General features: G+C 35.3%; 1 protein-coding gene across 1 annotated transcript; it reads left to right on the top strand.

The window, feature by feature from the left end:
* The first annotated feature begins 1028 nt into the window (after positions 1–1028).
* Positions 1029–13594, top strand: LOC133311983 (probable beta-1,3-galactosyltransferase 14). Its single transcript, XM_061513123.1, has 7 exons — positions 1029–1554; positions 2657–2809; positions 2885–2967; positions 3085–3184; positions 7143–7256; positions 12813–12955; positions 13590–13594. The coding sequence occupies exons 1-7, from the start codon at positions 1211–1213 to the stop codon at positions 13592–13594; spliced, it is 942 nt and encodes a 313-aa protein (XP_061369107.1). The 5' UTR covers positions 1029–1210.
* Positions 13595–13834: the final 240 nt, after the last annotated feature.

Below are 13834 nucleotides of genomic sequence, written 5' to 3' on the forward strand. Positions count from 1 at the left end.
TATTTACCAAAAAATATACTTTAATTTGAATACGAACTTAACGTGATTGATGAATATTATCACCTAAATTTGATGAATGAGAGGACAAACATTTTATCGATTTATTATCTCTAATTAGAATTTCCATTATTCGTATAATCATTTTATCAATATAAGTGTGCATAAGCTTGTATTCTTTAAAGTGACCAAAAATACTTTAATTTTTTTAATATACATATGCCATATGCCTTTTTTATATAATTAAAAATTAAAACCTTATATTATTTTATTTTTAGGTTTAACGTTTTCCGGCCTCAAATTTTTTTTATTTTGGAGGTGGGAGAAAAAATATTATAATAATAAAGATTAATATCTAAATCTCAGAAAAAATTAGAATTATAAAATTATTTTTTTAACTTTAAAATGACATCATTTTGAAATCATAAAATTTAATGAATTAAAAATTTAAAAAATTATAATTTAATAATAAATTACAGAATTAATATATTTTATGCAACTAATACAATAAATTATGTCAAAGTGATGCACAATTAATTACATATTAATTTAGGTGCAAGTGCTATCTAGCAAGCTCTACGCATCAATTTGGATGCAATGCAACTTACCGAAGTTGCCATGTGTCAGTTGCACCGAATTGATAAGTAAATTAATTATGTAAAATATTTGAATATAAGATCAATTCTATAATTTATTATTTAAATTGCAACTTTTAAATATTTTTACCGTGTTTATTTTATCCTTTTTTTTTTAAAAAAAATTAACATGCTCAACCCATTGTGTTACTTAGTAGTTACTTTAGTACAATTTCAATAAAAAGTAACTATATTTCATTAAGAAAAAAAAATATATTATCATTTTAAAAAATATAAAATTGTGTTATTTTAAATAAAAAAAATAAATCATAAAAAAGAAAATAAAAAAAATTTAAAAAACGTGAATCCCAATTATATGTGAGAATAAAAAAAAACATAAGATGCGTTATTTAAAATCACATCCGTTTTCCCTTTCGTCAATGTTCATCGGTTTCTTTAGTCAGCTTCACTGTCACAATTACACTACCTGTCTCTCTCCTCTTGGGCTACCTTACCTACAATCTTCGGTTTCTAAGAACAAAACCTCTATATTTGTGTGATGGTGCCATGAACGAAACCTCAAACCCCATCACCACCATAAACCCCAAACGTGTGTGGTGTGTGTGATTCCATGAGCCATGCCTTCCTCTCCAAAATCCTACTCCTCCTACGCCCGCCAATCCGCCGCATTCTCGTCTCGTAGATCCGCCTTCATCATCGTCGCCTCCGCTGTGCTCGTCGGATTCCTCATCGGAACCGTCGCTTTTCTGAGGCCAATTAAGGGCTACCGCTGCCTCAGCCCGCACCCCAGATCGGTTCGGGTGGTGTGGGAGCATGCTAGCGGCGGCGGAGGGAGCCATGGGGTTGCGAATAGGCATAAGGTGATGGGGTTTGTGGGGGTTCAAACCGGGTTCGGGTCTGTGGGTCGGAGAGCTTCGTTGAGAAAAACTTGGTTTCCCTCTGATCGGCAAGGCCTTGAACGGTATTCTTCTTCTTCTATCATCCCCCAATTGTTTTTTATTTTATTTTTTTATTTTTTTGAGCTAATGAATGTGTCTTTTTTTTTTTTTAAATCATGGGATATGGACGTCATTGTGTTAAAATTATAGAGTTTATACATGTCTCCTCATTAATATTCACTAATTTTAATAGGATTTCACTTGTTTGACCTTTATAAGAAAAAGAGATAAAATTTAGACATAAATGCTAATGGATTTTTTGAAAAAATAAGTAAATATAATTTTGCATAAGTGTTGTTGTAGAAATGTTCAAAATTTACTGCTTCTTTGGTATAGTTTATTTTCTTTTTGGGTTTGATATATGTCTGCTAGATTGTGCTCTTTTTAATGATTTTTTTTTTTCTTTTGTAATTGTAAAGAACCAATTCAACCCAAAAGCTTAAGCTGTTGGGTGATGCTACATTAATGGTTTTATATATCTCAACAGTAATTAAAATATATTTTAATTTTTTTTTATAATAGTTTGATAATTTGTTTCGGAGAAAACAAAATCCCTAAAAAAGGGTAATTTTAATTGTAAAAGAGAATAATTTTAATCCCCAAGGGCACCCGGATTTTGGAAAATGTCATATAATGGGTTTTTTAGGAGAGTGAATAATTTACAATGAATGGTGTAAATGTGCAACTCGCATACTTCATTTATGGGATTGTACAACATTAATATTAACGTGAATTAAAATGAACGAGAGATAGAGAAAGAGAAAATGGACGCTTGTGATGAGAATTATGTAAGAAACTTGTAAGTTTTATTATTGTGTAGGCAACTTCATTGATTTTTTGCAAATCTTATTTTTAATGCTCCACTTCTTCGGTATAAATTGGATATAGTTTACATGAAAGTTTAATTCATGAGTCATGCTAAGTTCTGCTATGTATATTTATCTGGCCTGGTTTTGATTCCATTAAACCATTCAATATTTATATGTAGGTTGTAGTGTGTTTAAGTTATGCGAAGTGGGTTGTTTTATGTTTTGTTGGTAGGTTGGACAATTTGAGAGAAGCTGGGCTTGAAAAGGTGCAAGTTAATATGGTTGCTTGACTTTAATTATTGACTGTTTCTTGCAGCTTGGAAGAAGCCACTGGGTTGGCTTTTAGGTTTATCATTGGTAGAACAAGTGATAAAGCTAAGATGTCTGCGCTTCAGAAGGAAGTAGCGGAATATGATGATTTCATTCAGTTGGATATCCAAGAGGAGTACAGTAAGCTCCCATACAAAACGTGTGTGCTAAGAATGACTAAATTGCAGTATTTTATCCGTAGTGTGTTGTTAAGTTGAACATTCATTTATTACAGGTTAGCTTTCTTCAAAGCTGCTTATGCTCTTTTTGATGCCGAGTTTTATGTCAAAGCTGATGATGACATATATTTAAGGCCAGGTGACTTGATCTTTTAAGACTTATCGTGATGAAATACATTGATGAGCTTTCTTTATGATATTACGTTTTACCTCCCCCTAATTAAAATTTATGCTAATGTTTTCAATTTATTGTCAGATCGTCTTTCATTGCTACTGGCAAAAGAGCGATCACACTCTCAGACTTATATAGGATGCATGAAAAAGGGACCTGTTTTCACTGATCCAAAACTCAAATGGTTAGTCTTGTTTTGATTTGATTGAATTTTTTCTTTTTAGTACAAGATTGAATTTATTTTATCTCTAAGATTTTAGTTTTATCCTGTCTGGTATTGATTTTCCCAACTGCACACTTTTCAGCCTGCCACTATTTTATTCAAGGGAGATAAAATATGCCATTAGTAAATTGCTCCTGTGATGGAATGATATTAATATATAGAACTTGCTGTCTTTGCTTGATGCTGTTCGCCTGAGAAGGAAATATAAATTACTAATATATATGCCATTACAAATGAACAATTACTACCGTGAGAGAGAAAATGTCTGATAATAAATTTGCAATCAGATGTTAGTTTTAAATATCTATGTCAACTTAAAACTTTTTTTCTTAACTACCTTGACATATCAAATTTCTTAACAATTTTATTTGTAGTTTTTATTTTCTCTTGCTTTCCTTTTATGCTGGGGGTGGAATTCTAAGAACTAGGTTGAGAGTGAGACCATAAATTCTAAACTGGATTTCGAAATGATGTCTTCAACTGTTATTTCTTTTCATCTTTAATTCTCATTTGGTTACTACAGTTATAACTTCAAAAATAGTAATATCCACAAAATATTAAAAAGTATCTTTCTTGAAAATATGTAATCAATATATAAGAAAGAAAAAAATTGTAAAACATATCATTCTTTTATTGTTTATAATAGAGCCTGATGATGTCCATTGATCTTTGCACTCAACCCCATATAGTGGGATAAGGCTTGGTTGTTGTTGAATGGAAAATTGATGGCCAACCAACTCTCACGAAGGAATAAACTGAAACAATTTCACACCTAGGATGTGACATTTCATTGCCAATTTGTTTTAGGTTCTAATTTATCATTGCTGGATAGACCTGTAACAAACGTTTATACTAAGAGGAATAGGAACAATTATAGAAATGGAAAGGTGTGGCTCACAGAGATTGGATTTTTATCATGGGAAGGAATTGTTCAAGTTGGCAGGCTCCAAGCTGTGTCCTAGTTCAACTTATCACCCACGAAAATATGGACAAACAAAGGTAATTAACAAACCAATGGAGACTTATTTGCGGGGTTTTGTTAATGACCATCTGAATTCTGAAACAGTGGGTCAACTGGATTCCATAGGCAAATTATGGTTTAGTTCCTCCTTTAATGCATCTATACAGATGTCTCCTTTTAAGGCACCTTTGGGCTAGTTCCCCCTTCAGTTGTGAAGTATGACTTCCAGAGCTCCAGAATCAAAAGAGTTTGAAATCATTGACTTGTAAAGCAAATGAGAAATCAAGCCCACAGTAATATGGCCCTTTTTAAATTGTGGAAAAGGTGGATAAAATTGCATACAAACTTGCACTCCCAAGTTATTCTCAGATTCATCCTATCTTCCATGTTAAAATGTTGAAGAAGGCTTTCCTTTGAGTGTCCCCAGTCAGCAGCTCCCACCTTTCTTTATATGGAGTTGGAGTTGCTGGTATACCCTGAAGCTGTGCTGGCTAAAAAGCAGTTATTGGATGGGTCTTTGGAGATTTTGATCAAGTGGGAGAATCTGCCAGATTATGGGAACTCTCGGGAATCTTTTGAAGCAATGAAGCAACAATTCCTAGCTTGCCACCGTGAGAACAAGGTGGCTCTTGTTGGGAGGACATTGATAGACCTGTAACCAACACTTATACTAACAGGAATAGGAACAAAAATATAAATAAAAAGGAGTGACAGGTGTATGAAAGAAAAAGGAAAAGGGAGGGTGGGGAGTAGTTCCAATATATGATTATGGAAAAAGGAGGTGCTGTCAATCAGTGGCGGACCCAGGAAATTTTAATTATGTCTGCGTACAAAAACTTTTTTAAAGAAAGTTTTAAATGTATTAAAAAACAAAAGAATATAAACAAGAAAAGAAAAGAAAACTTCAACTTAACAATCATGATTAAAACATTCATAGATGCTCCCAGCAGAATTGAAAATTTTAAAATTAACTCCAGCAATAATTATGTTGTCAAGACTAGTATTTTTTAGAGTCCTAATTTATTATTTTTGGAGTGAATGCATGGTAAAGGCTAACTAGACCGAATGCACAATCATAAATGCCTTCTGAGGCTTAGATAATAAACCCATCTGAGAAATGGCCTTTCCCACCAAACAAAAATTCTACACCGTACCAAACTGCATGATTGATTATCTGATAAAGTTGAAAACTTTACACGTTCCTAGTGAATTAAAATCAAGGGTCAACTGAAGTAAATCCAATCAAATACACTTGGCCAAACAATACCCTGAAAATGAATAAGAGAAAATACCTGAGAACAGTGCAGAGATAGGGATTTGGTAATTTAAGGTTATTGTTAGCAAATTTTTAACGAAGACAAGATTTTGATATGGGAACACAAGAAAAAACACCCAGTTCTTCACTTTGTATCTTTTAATTAAAAAAAAATGTGTGAAGGAAGAAAGACAACCTTGGAATGGGAGAATAAGAAACTGCAGAATAAGAATGAAACCGGCACCTGCTCGGAGAAATTGACTTAGCTGTTTCTTTTTTTTTTTTTTGGCATCCCAGCTTAGCTGTTTCTTAAGTATAATCGTGTCCATTTGCTGGTTGGGGATATATAGAAAACAAATTTTGTTTATGATGATATATTGAATATTGCAATTATTTTTCGTATTAATGTTAGGAAAAAGTGTGTATCATTTTAAAGAATGTAAAGTTGTGTCATTTTAAGTGAGAGAAAAAGATAGATCATGGGGAGAGAGAGAATGGACAAAAAAAAATAAAAGTATGAGTTTCACCATTTTGTGAGAGTGAAATGACACAAGTTATGTCATTTAAAAAGATAAACACTTTTCCCTTAATGTTAACATTTAATACCGAATCCAAATAAATTTAAAATTAAATAAACGAAAAAGAAATAATCAATTAGAAAAAATTTAGATATGTACAAAGAAAATAAATAAATAAAATATAAAAAAAGTGAGTAACAAATTATTATAAAAAAAAATTCTTATTCAAAAAAATGAAACCTCCTCTTCTATTAACAATACGAAATCTCCTGCGATAACGGAATAATATTTTATTCAAAAAACGTAACCTCCTTTTCTATATAGTCTTCTAGAAACCTCCTCTTCACAAAAAGTCACTTTCGTTAAAATTAGAACCCCCCCAAACCTTGTGCCTGCACTTGTGGACAGTTGCACAGACGTGGGTCCGTCAATGCTGCCAATTGAGGAGTTAGTTATAGGGCAGGGCAAGAATGACGAGTTGCTAGAGAGAGAAGAGGGAGAGTGTTGAGATATATAGTCCCACATTGATTGTGTGGGCAACTAATGTGTCCTTTATAAGGCCTTGGGCACTCCCACCCTTTGAGCTAGCTTTTGGGGTGGTGTATCCCAAGGTTCTTTACATGGTATCAGAGCCTCACCGTCCCCCACTTTAAAGTGGAATTAAAATAAAAAGCACAAAAAGGTAAACCAAAAATTGGGCCTGTGCAATTCCACGATTCTAGCCCAAAGGGCTCTTGCGTGAGGAGGCGTGTTGAGATATATAGTCCCACATTGATTGTGTGGGCAACTAATGTGGCCTTTATAAGGCCTTGGACACTCTCACCCTTTGAGCTAGCTTTTGGGGTAGTGTATCCCAAGGTTCTTTACAGAGAGCATAACAGAATGAGTGGAGGGAAGGGAGAATTTGGAGGGGAAGAGGGATGTGATGGTGCTAAGTTAGAGGGGCGAGCCTGTCCTAAGGCTGGGCAGTTGAGGTTTTGAGGTCCTTTACATTGTTCTTTTTATTCAGTTTTCTTTTCATTCTCTTTTCTGCATTCTCTTTCTTCTGTAAGAAGCTGAGATTAATAATATAATTTTCAGTCCATGCTCACCAGTCACAATGACAGCGACTTTTGGGTTTCAATTTCTAACCAGCATATTAACTTCTTTTGCTTATGGAGTAATCATACTGATAAAATCTTGCAGGTATGAGCCACTATCACATTTGCTTGGAAAGGATTATTTTCTTCATGCATATGGTACTATATACACTCTTTCTGCCGATGTTGTTTCAAGCTTGGTTGCACTCAGGAATGACAGGCAAGTTTTCTTTCCTCCAGAACATGCTTGGCCACTTGATCTTCAGTAGACAATAGGATCACAAACCTCTCGCATGAATCTATTGGGAACCGTATAAAGTAACACTTGATACACTTGTTGATGTTTAGATGTTGGATTTTTCTTATATATTTGGTGATCGAGATGTAAATGGTATTTTCTTCAGTGTGTTACATATCTGCTTTTCTCTATCTCATTTCTTGGATTTTGTATATTTATTTGTGTGCTTGGAACGAATAATCTGTTTCATCTCATCATAAAAAGAATGTCAGGGTGTATGGATATAGATCACCTGCTTAGCTTAGTTTACTGGAGGTGGTCTCTTAATTAAAAACATAAAATAAAAGTTGAGATATTTCCCTAAACTTTGCTAGTCATATTGAGTTGTGTCACTGGTTGGAGCCATGTTCTTATTATTATCAATAACATAAGTTGGTAGGGATGTCCGTGTCATGTGGCCCTTAGATTCGTGGTTTAAACTTGTAAAGACGATTAAGTTATACAATTGTACTCCTGTTTGCTTCCTTAGATCAACATCTCGTCATTGAATTAATCCCCAAAGTTTCTCCTCTATATAATAGTTATTGAAAGGCTAAAGAGATTAAAACTAATTGTAACAGAATTCCTGATTATCAGCTAGTTAGTTTATAAGTTAGTTAAGTCTTAGTGAAGTGCTATATATAGCTATGTATCATCACTGACTGTTATATCAAGTTATCATTTTATTAGTTTCATTTCAATTACTCACTGTTGATTCTTTCTGCTTTCTTTCTTTCTTTACTCTTGATTCTGATACCTTACATGGTATCAGAGCTCTTCTTTTTCGATCCATGGAACCTAACGCTTCTGCTGAGTCGTCTCAACCCGCGCAAAACACAGTGGAAAGCAACAATGCAACGCTGCAATCTACACTTCACACCTTTTCTAATCCTGTATCGTTCAAGCTGGATGAAGGAAATTTTCTTCCTTGGAAACAGCAGGCTATGGCAACCATAAGAGGATTCAATCTATAAAGATTCATCACCAGTGATGCTGATCAATCAACTCAACAAGATCAATTGTTGATGTCATGGCTTCTTGCTTCCATGTCCGAGTCCCTGCATACAAGAATGGTTGGTTGCCAATCTTCTTATCAAGTCTGGATCAAGCTAGAGGAATTCTTTACCTCTCAAACTCGATCCAAGGTAAAACAATTGAAAATCCAACTGAAGAATAGCAAGAAAGATTCTACAGTTTCAAGCTATTTGTTACAAATCAAGAAAATCGTGGATTCATTAGTAGCCACAGGTGCTGCAATTGCATCAGAAGATCATATAGATGCGATTCTTGATGGCCTTGGTGAAGAGTATGATGCATTCATCACATCTGTCATCTCAAGGTCAGATCCATATACAGTGAGTGAGATAGAGGCTCTTCTTATGGCTCAAGAAGAACGCCTAGAAAAGCATAGGAAGAATGAAGTTGGTATGCTGCAAGCCAACTTGACACAAGTGAACCTGACTCACATGAACAGAGGAAGATCCTATGGCTCTACTGCTGCTGGAAGAAGTCCTCATTATTTCAACAGAGGAAGTCGTTTTAACAATTTCAATAGAGGCAGATATGGCAGATATGGAGGAGGTAGATCATATCAGCAGCAACAACAATCTGGAAGAATTCAGTGTCAATTATGTGGCAAGTCAGGTCACACAGCTTGGGAGTGTTACAATAGATACAATCAAGGACTCCCAAATCCCTTCAACAACAGATCTGGATACAATCAAGAACGCGGTGAATCATCACATTCCCAGATGCAAGCCAATGTTGCAGTGACTGGAAACAACTCTTTGATTGGAAACAACTCATCTACCATTCAAGATGACAACAACTCAGAATATTTTTCTGTTTTTGATCCAACATGGTACCCTGATTCAGGAGCTTCAAACCATTTTACTCCTGATGGTTCTAATCTACAATCAAAGACTTCCTACAAAGGACAAGATACAGTTCGAATAGGTAATGGATCAGGTATGAAAATTCAGCATGTTGGTAATTCCACTTTACATTCATCCAACTCTTTATCATTCACCTTACCAAATATCCTTCATGTTCCTGGTCTTTCAAAGAATCTCTTAAGTGTGTCACAGTTTGCCAAAGATAATCATGTCTTCTTTGAATTCCATGCTAACCATTGCTTTGTGAAATCTCAGGCTACCAAGGAGATTGTTCTCCAAGGAAGACTTAAAGATGGTCTTTATGCCTTTGAAGGAACACATGTAATAAAGCCTGTGAAGCACTCAGCCTATCAAGTGCAAACAGAAGCCAACTCCACTCAAAATAAATGCCTTTCTGATTCTGTTTTAGAACTGTGGCATGGTAGACTAGGTCACTCTTCATTCACAACTGTAAAGTCTATTCTTTCCCATTGTAAAATACCCTTCAATAATAGAAAAATGCCTTTGTGCTGTGCTTGCTGTATGGGAAAGATGCATCAGCTCCCTTTTACTCTTTCCAATACTGTATACCATACTCCTCTTTAATTGGTTTACACGGATATTTGGGGTCCATCCCCTATAGACAGCACAAATGGCTCCAAATATTATATCTGTTTTGTTGATGCATTTAGCAAGTACACTTGGTTGTATCCCATGAAAACCAGATCACAAGTTCACTCAATTTTCTCTCATTTCAAAACCATGGCAGAACTTCAACTTAATACTAAACTCAAATGTTTACAAACTGATAATGCAAAGGGATACCTTGCCTTAAAACCTTTTCTTCAAACTCATGGCATTGTTCATCGACTCACATGTCCTTACATTCATCAACAAAATGGCACCCCTGAAAGGAAGCATCGTCATATTGTTGAGATGGGGTTGTCCATGTTAGCAGCCTCTCATCTCCCAAAGAAGTATTGGGAAGATGACTTCATCACAGCTTCTGTCAGCATCAATATGCTGCCTTCATCCAGCCTCAAAAACAAATCACCATGTCAATTGCTTTTCAATAAAGAACCTGATTACTCTTTCCTACGTGTCTTTGGCTGTCGTTGCTATCCTTATTTAAGGCCATACAATTCTCACAAGATGGACTACAGGTCAGCACCTTCCACCTTCTTGGGCTACAATCCAGCATATAAAGGATATAAGTGCCTTACACCGTCAGGAAAAGTTATATTCTCTCGACATGTCCTTTTCGATGAACAACAATTTCCTTTTAATCATCCACCATATACTGTCCTACCTACTGCCTCTCCATCCACTCAAACTAAAGTTCCCTTTATACCTACAGTTGTACCTTCAAACATTACACATACTGAATATATTACACATGCTGAATTGTCAACTCAATCCATTACTAATGACAATGTATCACGTGCTATTTCAGATACTAACCTTAACTGCAGGTCCTTGTCTCCTTCTCCTATTACATCTACTGCTTCTATTTCTTCACAGAACCACCATCCGATGGTCACTAGAGCTAAAGCAGGAATTTTCAAGCCACGGTTGTTCACTGCCTCATTAGAGCCTACTTCTGTTGCTCAAGCCTTGGCTGATCCCCAATGGCTTCATGCAATGCAAGAAGAATACAATGCTCTTATTAGAAACAACGCTTGGGAGCTTGTGTCATTGCCTCCTGACAGAAAACCTATTGGTTGTAAATGGGTTTTTCGAGTGAAATACAATCCAGATGGCTCCTTACTCAAACACAAGGCACGCCTTGTAGCCAAAGGATTTCACCAACGTGAAGGCATAGATTACACTGAGACTTTTAGTCCTGTTGTTAAACCAGTTACTATCCACATTGTTCTAACACTTGCACTCTGCAATGGATGGTCCATACGTCAGCTGGATGTCAATAATGCGTTTCTAAATGGTGATCTAGCTGAGGAGGTGTTTATGTCTCAACCTCCTGGTTTTTCTGCTGCTGACACTTCTTTGGTCTGTCGATTAGGGAAGGCTCTTTATGGACTCAAACAAGCCCCTAGAGCTTGGTTTGACAAGCTCACCACTACTCTTATATGGCTTGGGTTCACTGCCACTAAATGTGATTCTTCACTTCTTGTCTCAATCACTCCTCTAGCTACCACTTATGTGTTAGTGTATGTAGATGATATCCTAATTACAGGATCCTCTGCTTCTACCATTTCAACACTTATTAAGTCTCTCAACACTGCATTTGCTCTCAAGGATCTAGGAAACATTCACTATTTTCTTGGCATTGAGGCAAAGCAGTCATCCACAGGTGTTCTTCATCTCACTCAATCGAAGTATGTTACTGATCTCTTGAAAAAGACAGGCATGACAGATTGCAAATCCCTGCCCACTCCTATGGTATCAGGTTTAAAGCTTTCTGCTAAAGATGGTATTCCTTTCCATGACCCTTCTTTGTATCGATCAATTGTAGAAGCTCTCCAATATGCCACCGTCACACGCCCTGACATCTCCTTTTGTGTAAACAAAGTCTGTCAGTTTATGCAATCTCCTCTTGATAGTCATTGGCAAGCTGTGAAAAGAATTCTCAGGTATCTAAGTGGCACTCGGAATCTAGGATTAACCATCTCTCCTTCCTCACCACTTCATCTTCAAGCTTACTGTGATTCAGATTGGGGTTCTGATATGGATGATAGACGCTCCACTTTTGGTTTTTGCGTCTTTCTTGGGGGGAATTTAGTGTCATGGTCTTACAAGAAACAACCGGTTGTAAGTAGATCAAGTACTGAAGCTGAGTATAGATGTCTAGCCGCAACACTTGCTGAACTCATGTGGATTAAGTCATTGTTATTCGAACTCAAAGTTAACTTGCAGCATACTCCCAACATCTTCTGTGATAATTTGAGTGCTGTTCTTCTCACAGCCAATCCTTTGTTTCATTCACGAACAAAACATTTTGAATTGGACTTGCACTTTGTCAGGGAAAAAGTAATGGACAAGTCAATTACTGTTCATCATGTTCCTTCCTCTGATCAGATAACAGATGGACTTACAAAGGCAGTTACACGATCAAAGTTTGCAGAATTTATAGACAAGCTCAGTCTTCGATCTTCTAATCCTGAGCTTGTGGGGGAATGAAAGGCTAAAGAGATTAAAACTAATGGTAACAGAATTCCTGATTATCAGCTAGTTAGTTTATAAGTTAGTTAAGTCTTAGTGAAGTGCTATATATAGCTATGTATCATCACTGTTATATCAAGTTATCATTTTATCAGTTTCATTTCAATTACTCACTGTTGATTCTTTCTGCTTTCTTTCTTTCTTTACTCTTGATTCTGATACCTTACAGTTATCAATGTATTAGCAGATTGTTTCTTACAAAAATAGCGTCAAATGTATCATTGAATTGTTTAGAATTTATGAGCTGGTTTCTTGCTTTCTTTCTCTTAATTCATTCATGCAATATCATACTTTGGGGGTTACGAGGTCTTAAATTTCTTTTTATAGTTTCCCCTTAATGGAAAGGGCTGAAGATTACAATGGATAAACATGGTGGATGATATGGACCTTGTTAAGTTCTTATCCTTCTTCCTAATTCCAATTTAATGTTTGCATTGTTTCACAGTTTCCGGATGTTCAGCAATGAGGATGTTACTATTGGAGCTTGGATGCTTGCAATGAATGTCAATCATGAGAATAATCTTGAACTTTGTGCTTCAGACTGTACAGCCACGTCAATTGCTGTGTCGGATATTCCAAAGTGTTCAGGTTGGTGTTTCTCTTTGCACAAAAATGTTATGGTGTCAGTATATGGGTGGAGTTTGTATCATAGAATTTCCTTGGAAAACCTTAAAAACGTTCTCGGGTTTAGTGGGCTATCTAATGGCGAAAAATCATTTAGAACTTTTCACTATTGTCTTGTATCTTTCTGTCACGCTATTAAATATTGTAGAGATTTGACACAAATAAAAAACTTTAAATACTCTTAAAAAACATAAACCACAATTCATTTACTTCTACACCCACAATTAATCTGTTTCTTTTAAATATGTAGTCACTTACTATGATTCTTATCATATCTATGTGAAATTATTGGAATGCCAAATATAATATGCAAATTATAAATGTCTAAAGTTAAATTAAAGGGAAAAGTTCAAAAATCCCCTTATGATTTTTTTAATCAGTTGCTTCCCTTATAGTTTTTTCAATCTAAATCCATCTCTAACTTGGGTAAAAATCTAGCTAATCTGACCATTTTGTCCCCTTAAAAATTCACTTGGAGTTGCTGTCTCAATTATCTTCTCCTTCTTCCTGAGAGAGTTTTTAGGGAATGATATTTTATCAAATTCAATGCTTGTATCAGATTATTTTCAATGATAAGTTTTCACATTTGCTCTTTCAGACTAAAGACCAAAATAAAGAAAAACAATAAGAGAAAGAGATATGAGACAAACTTTTCACATGTGTAGAATATGTAGAATATTCTAGATAGTATTTATTGATGTAGTTGGTAGTTGTATATTTAGTTGGTAGTTGTATATTTATTGATGTAGTTGGAGGTTGCATATTTATTAAAGTAGTTGAGGTAGTTGGATGTACTCAATATAAAAAGGACCCATTGGGTCTCTCAATGAATCAAGAAAGTAT

The sequence above is a fragment of the Gastrolobium bilobum genome, unplaced genomic scaffold (genome assembly GCF_033153095.1).
Source record: "Gastrolobium bilobum isolate Gb01-03AN ecotype WA unplaced genomic scaffold, APGP_CSIRO_Gbil_v1 utg70037, whole genome shotgun sequence".
Classification (NCBI taxonomy): Eukaryota; Viridiplantae; Streptophyta; class Magnoliopsida; order Fabales; family Fabaceae; genus Gastrolobium; species Gastrolobium bilobum.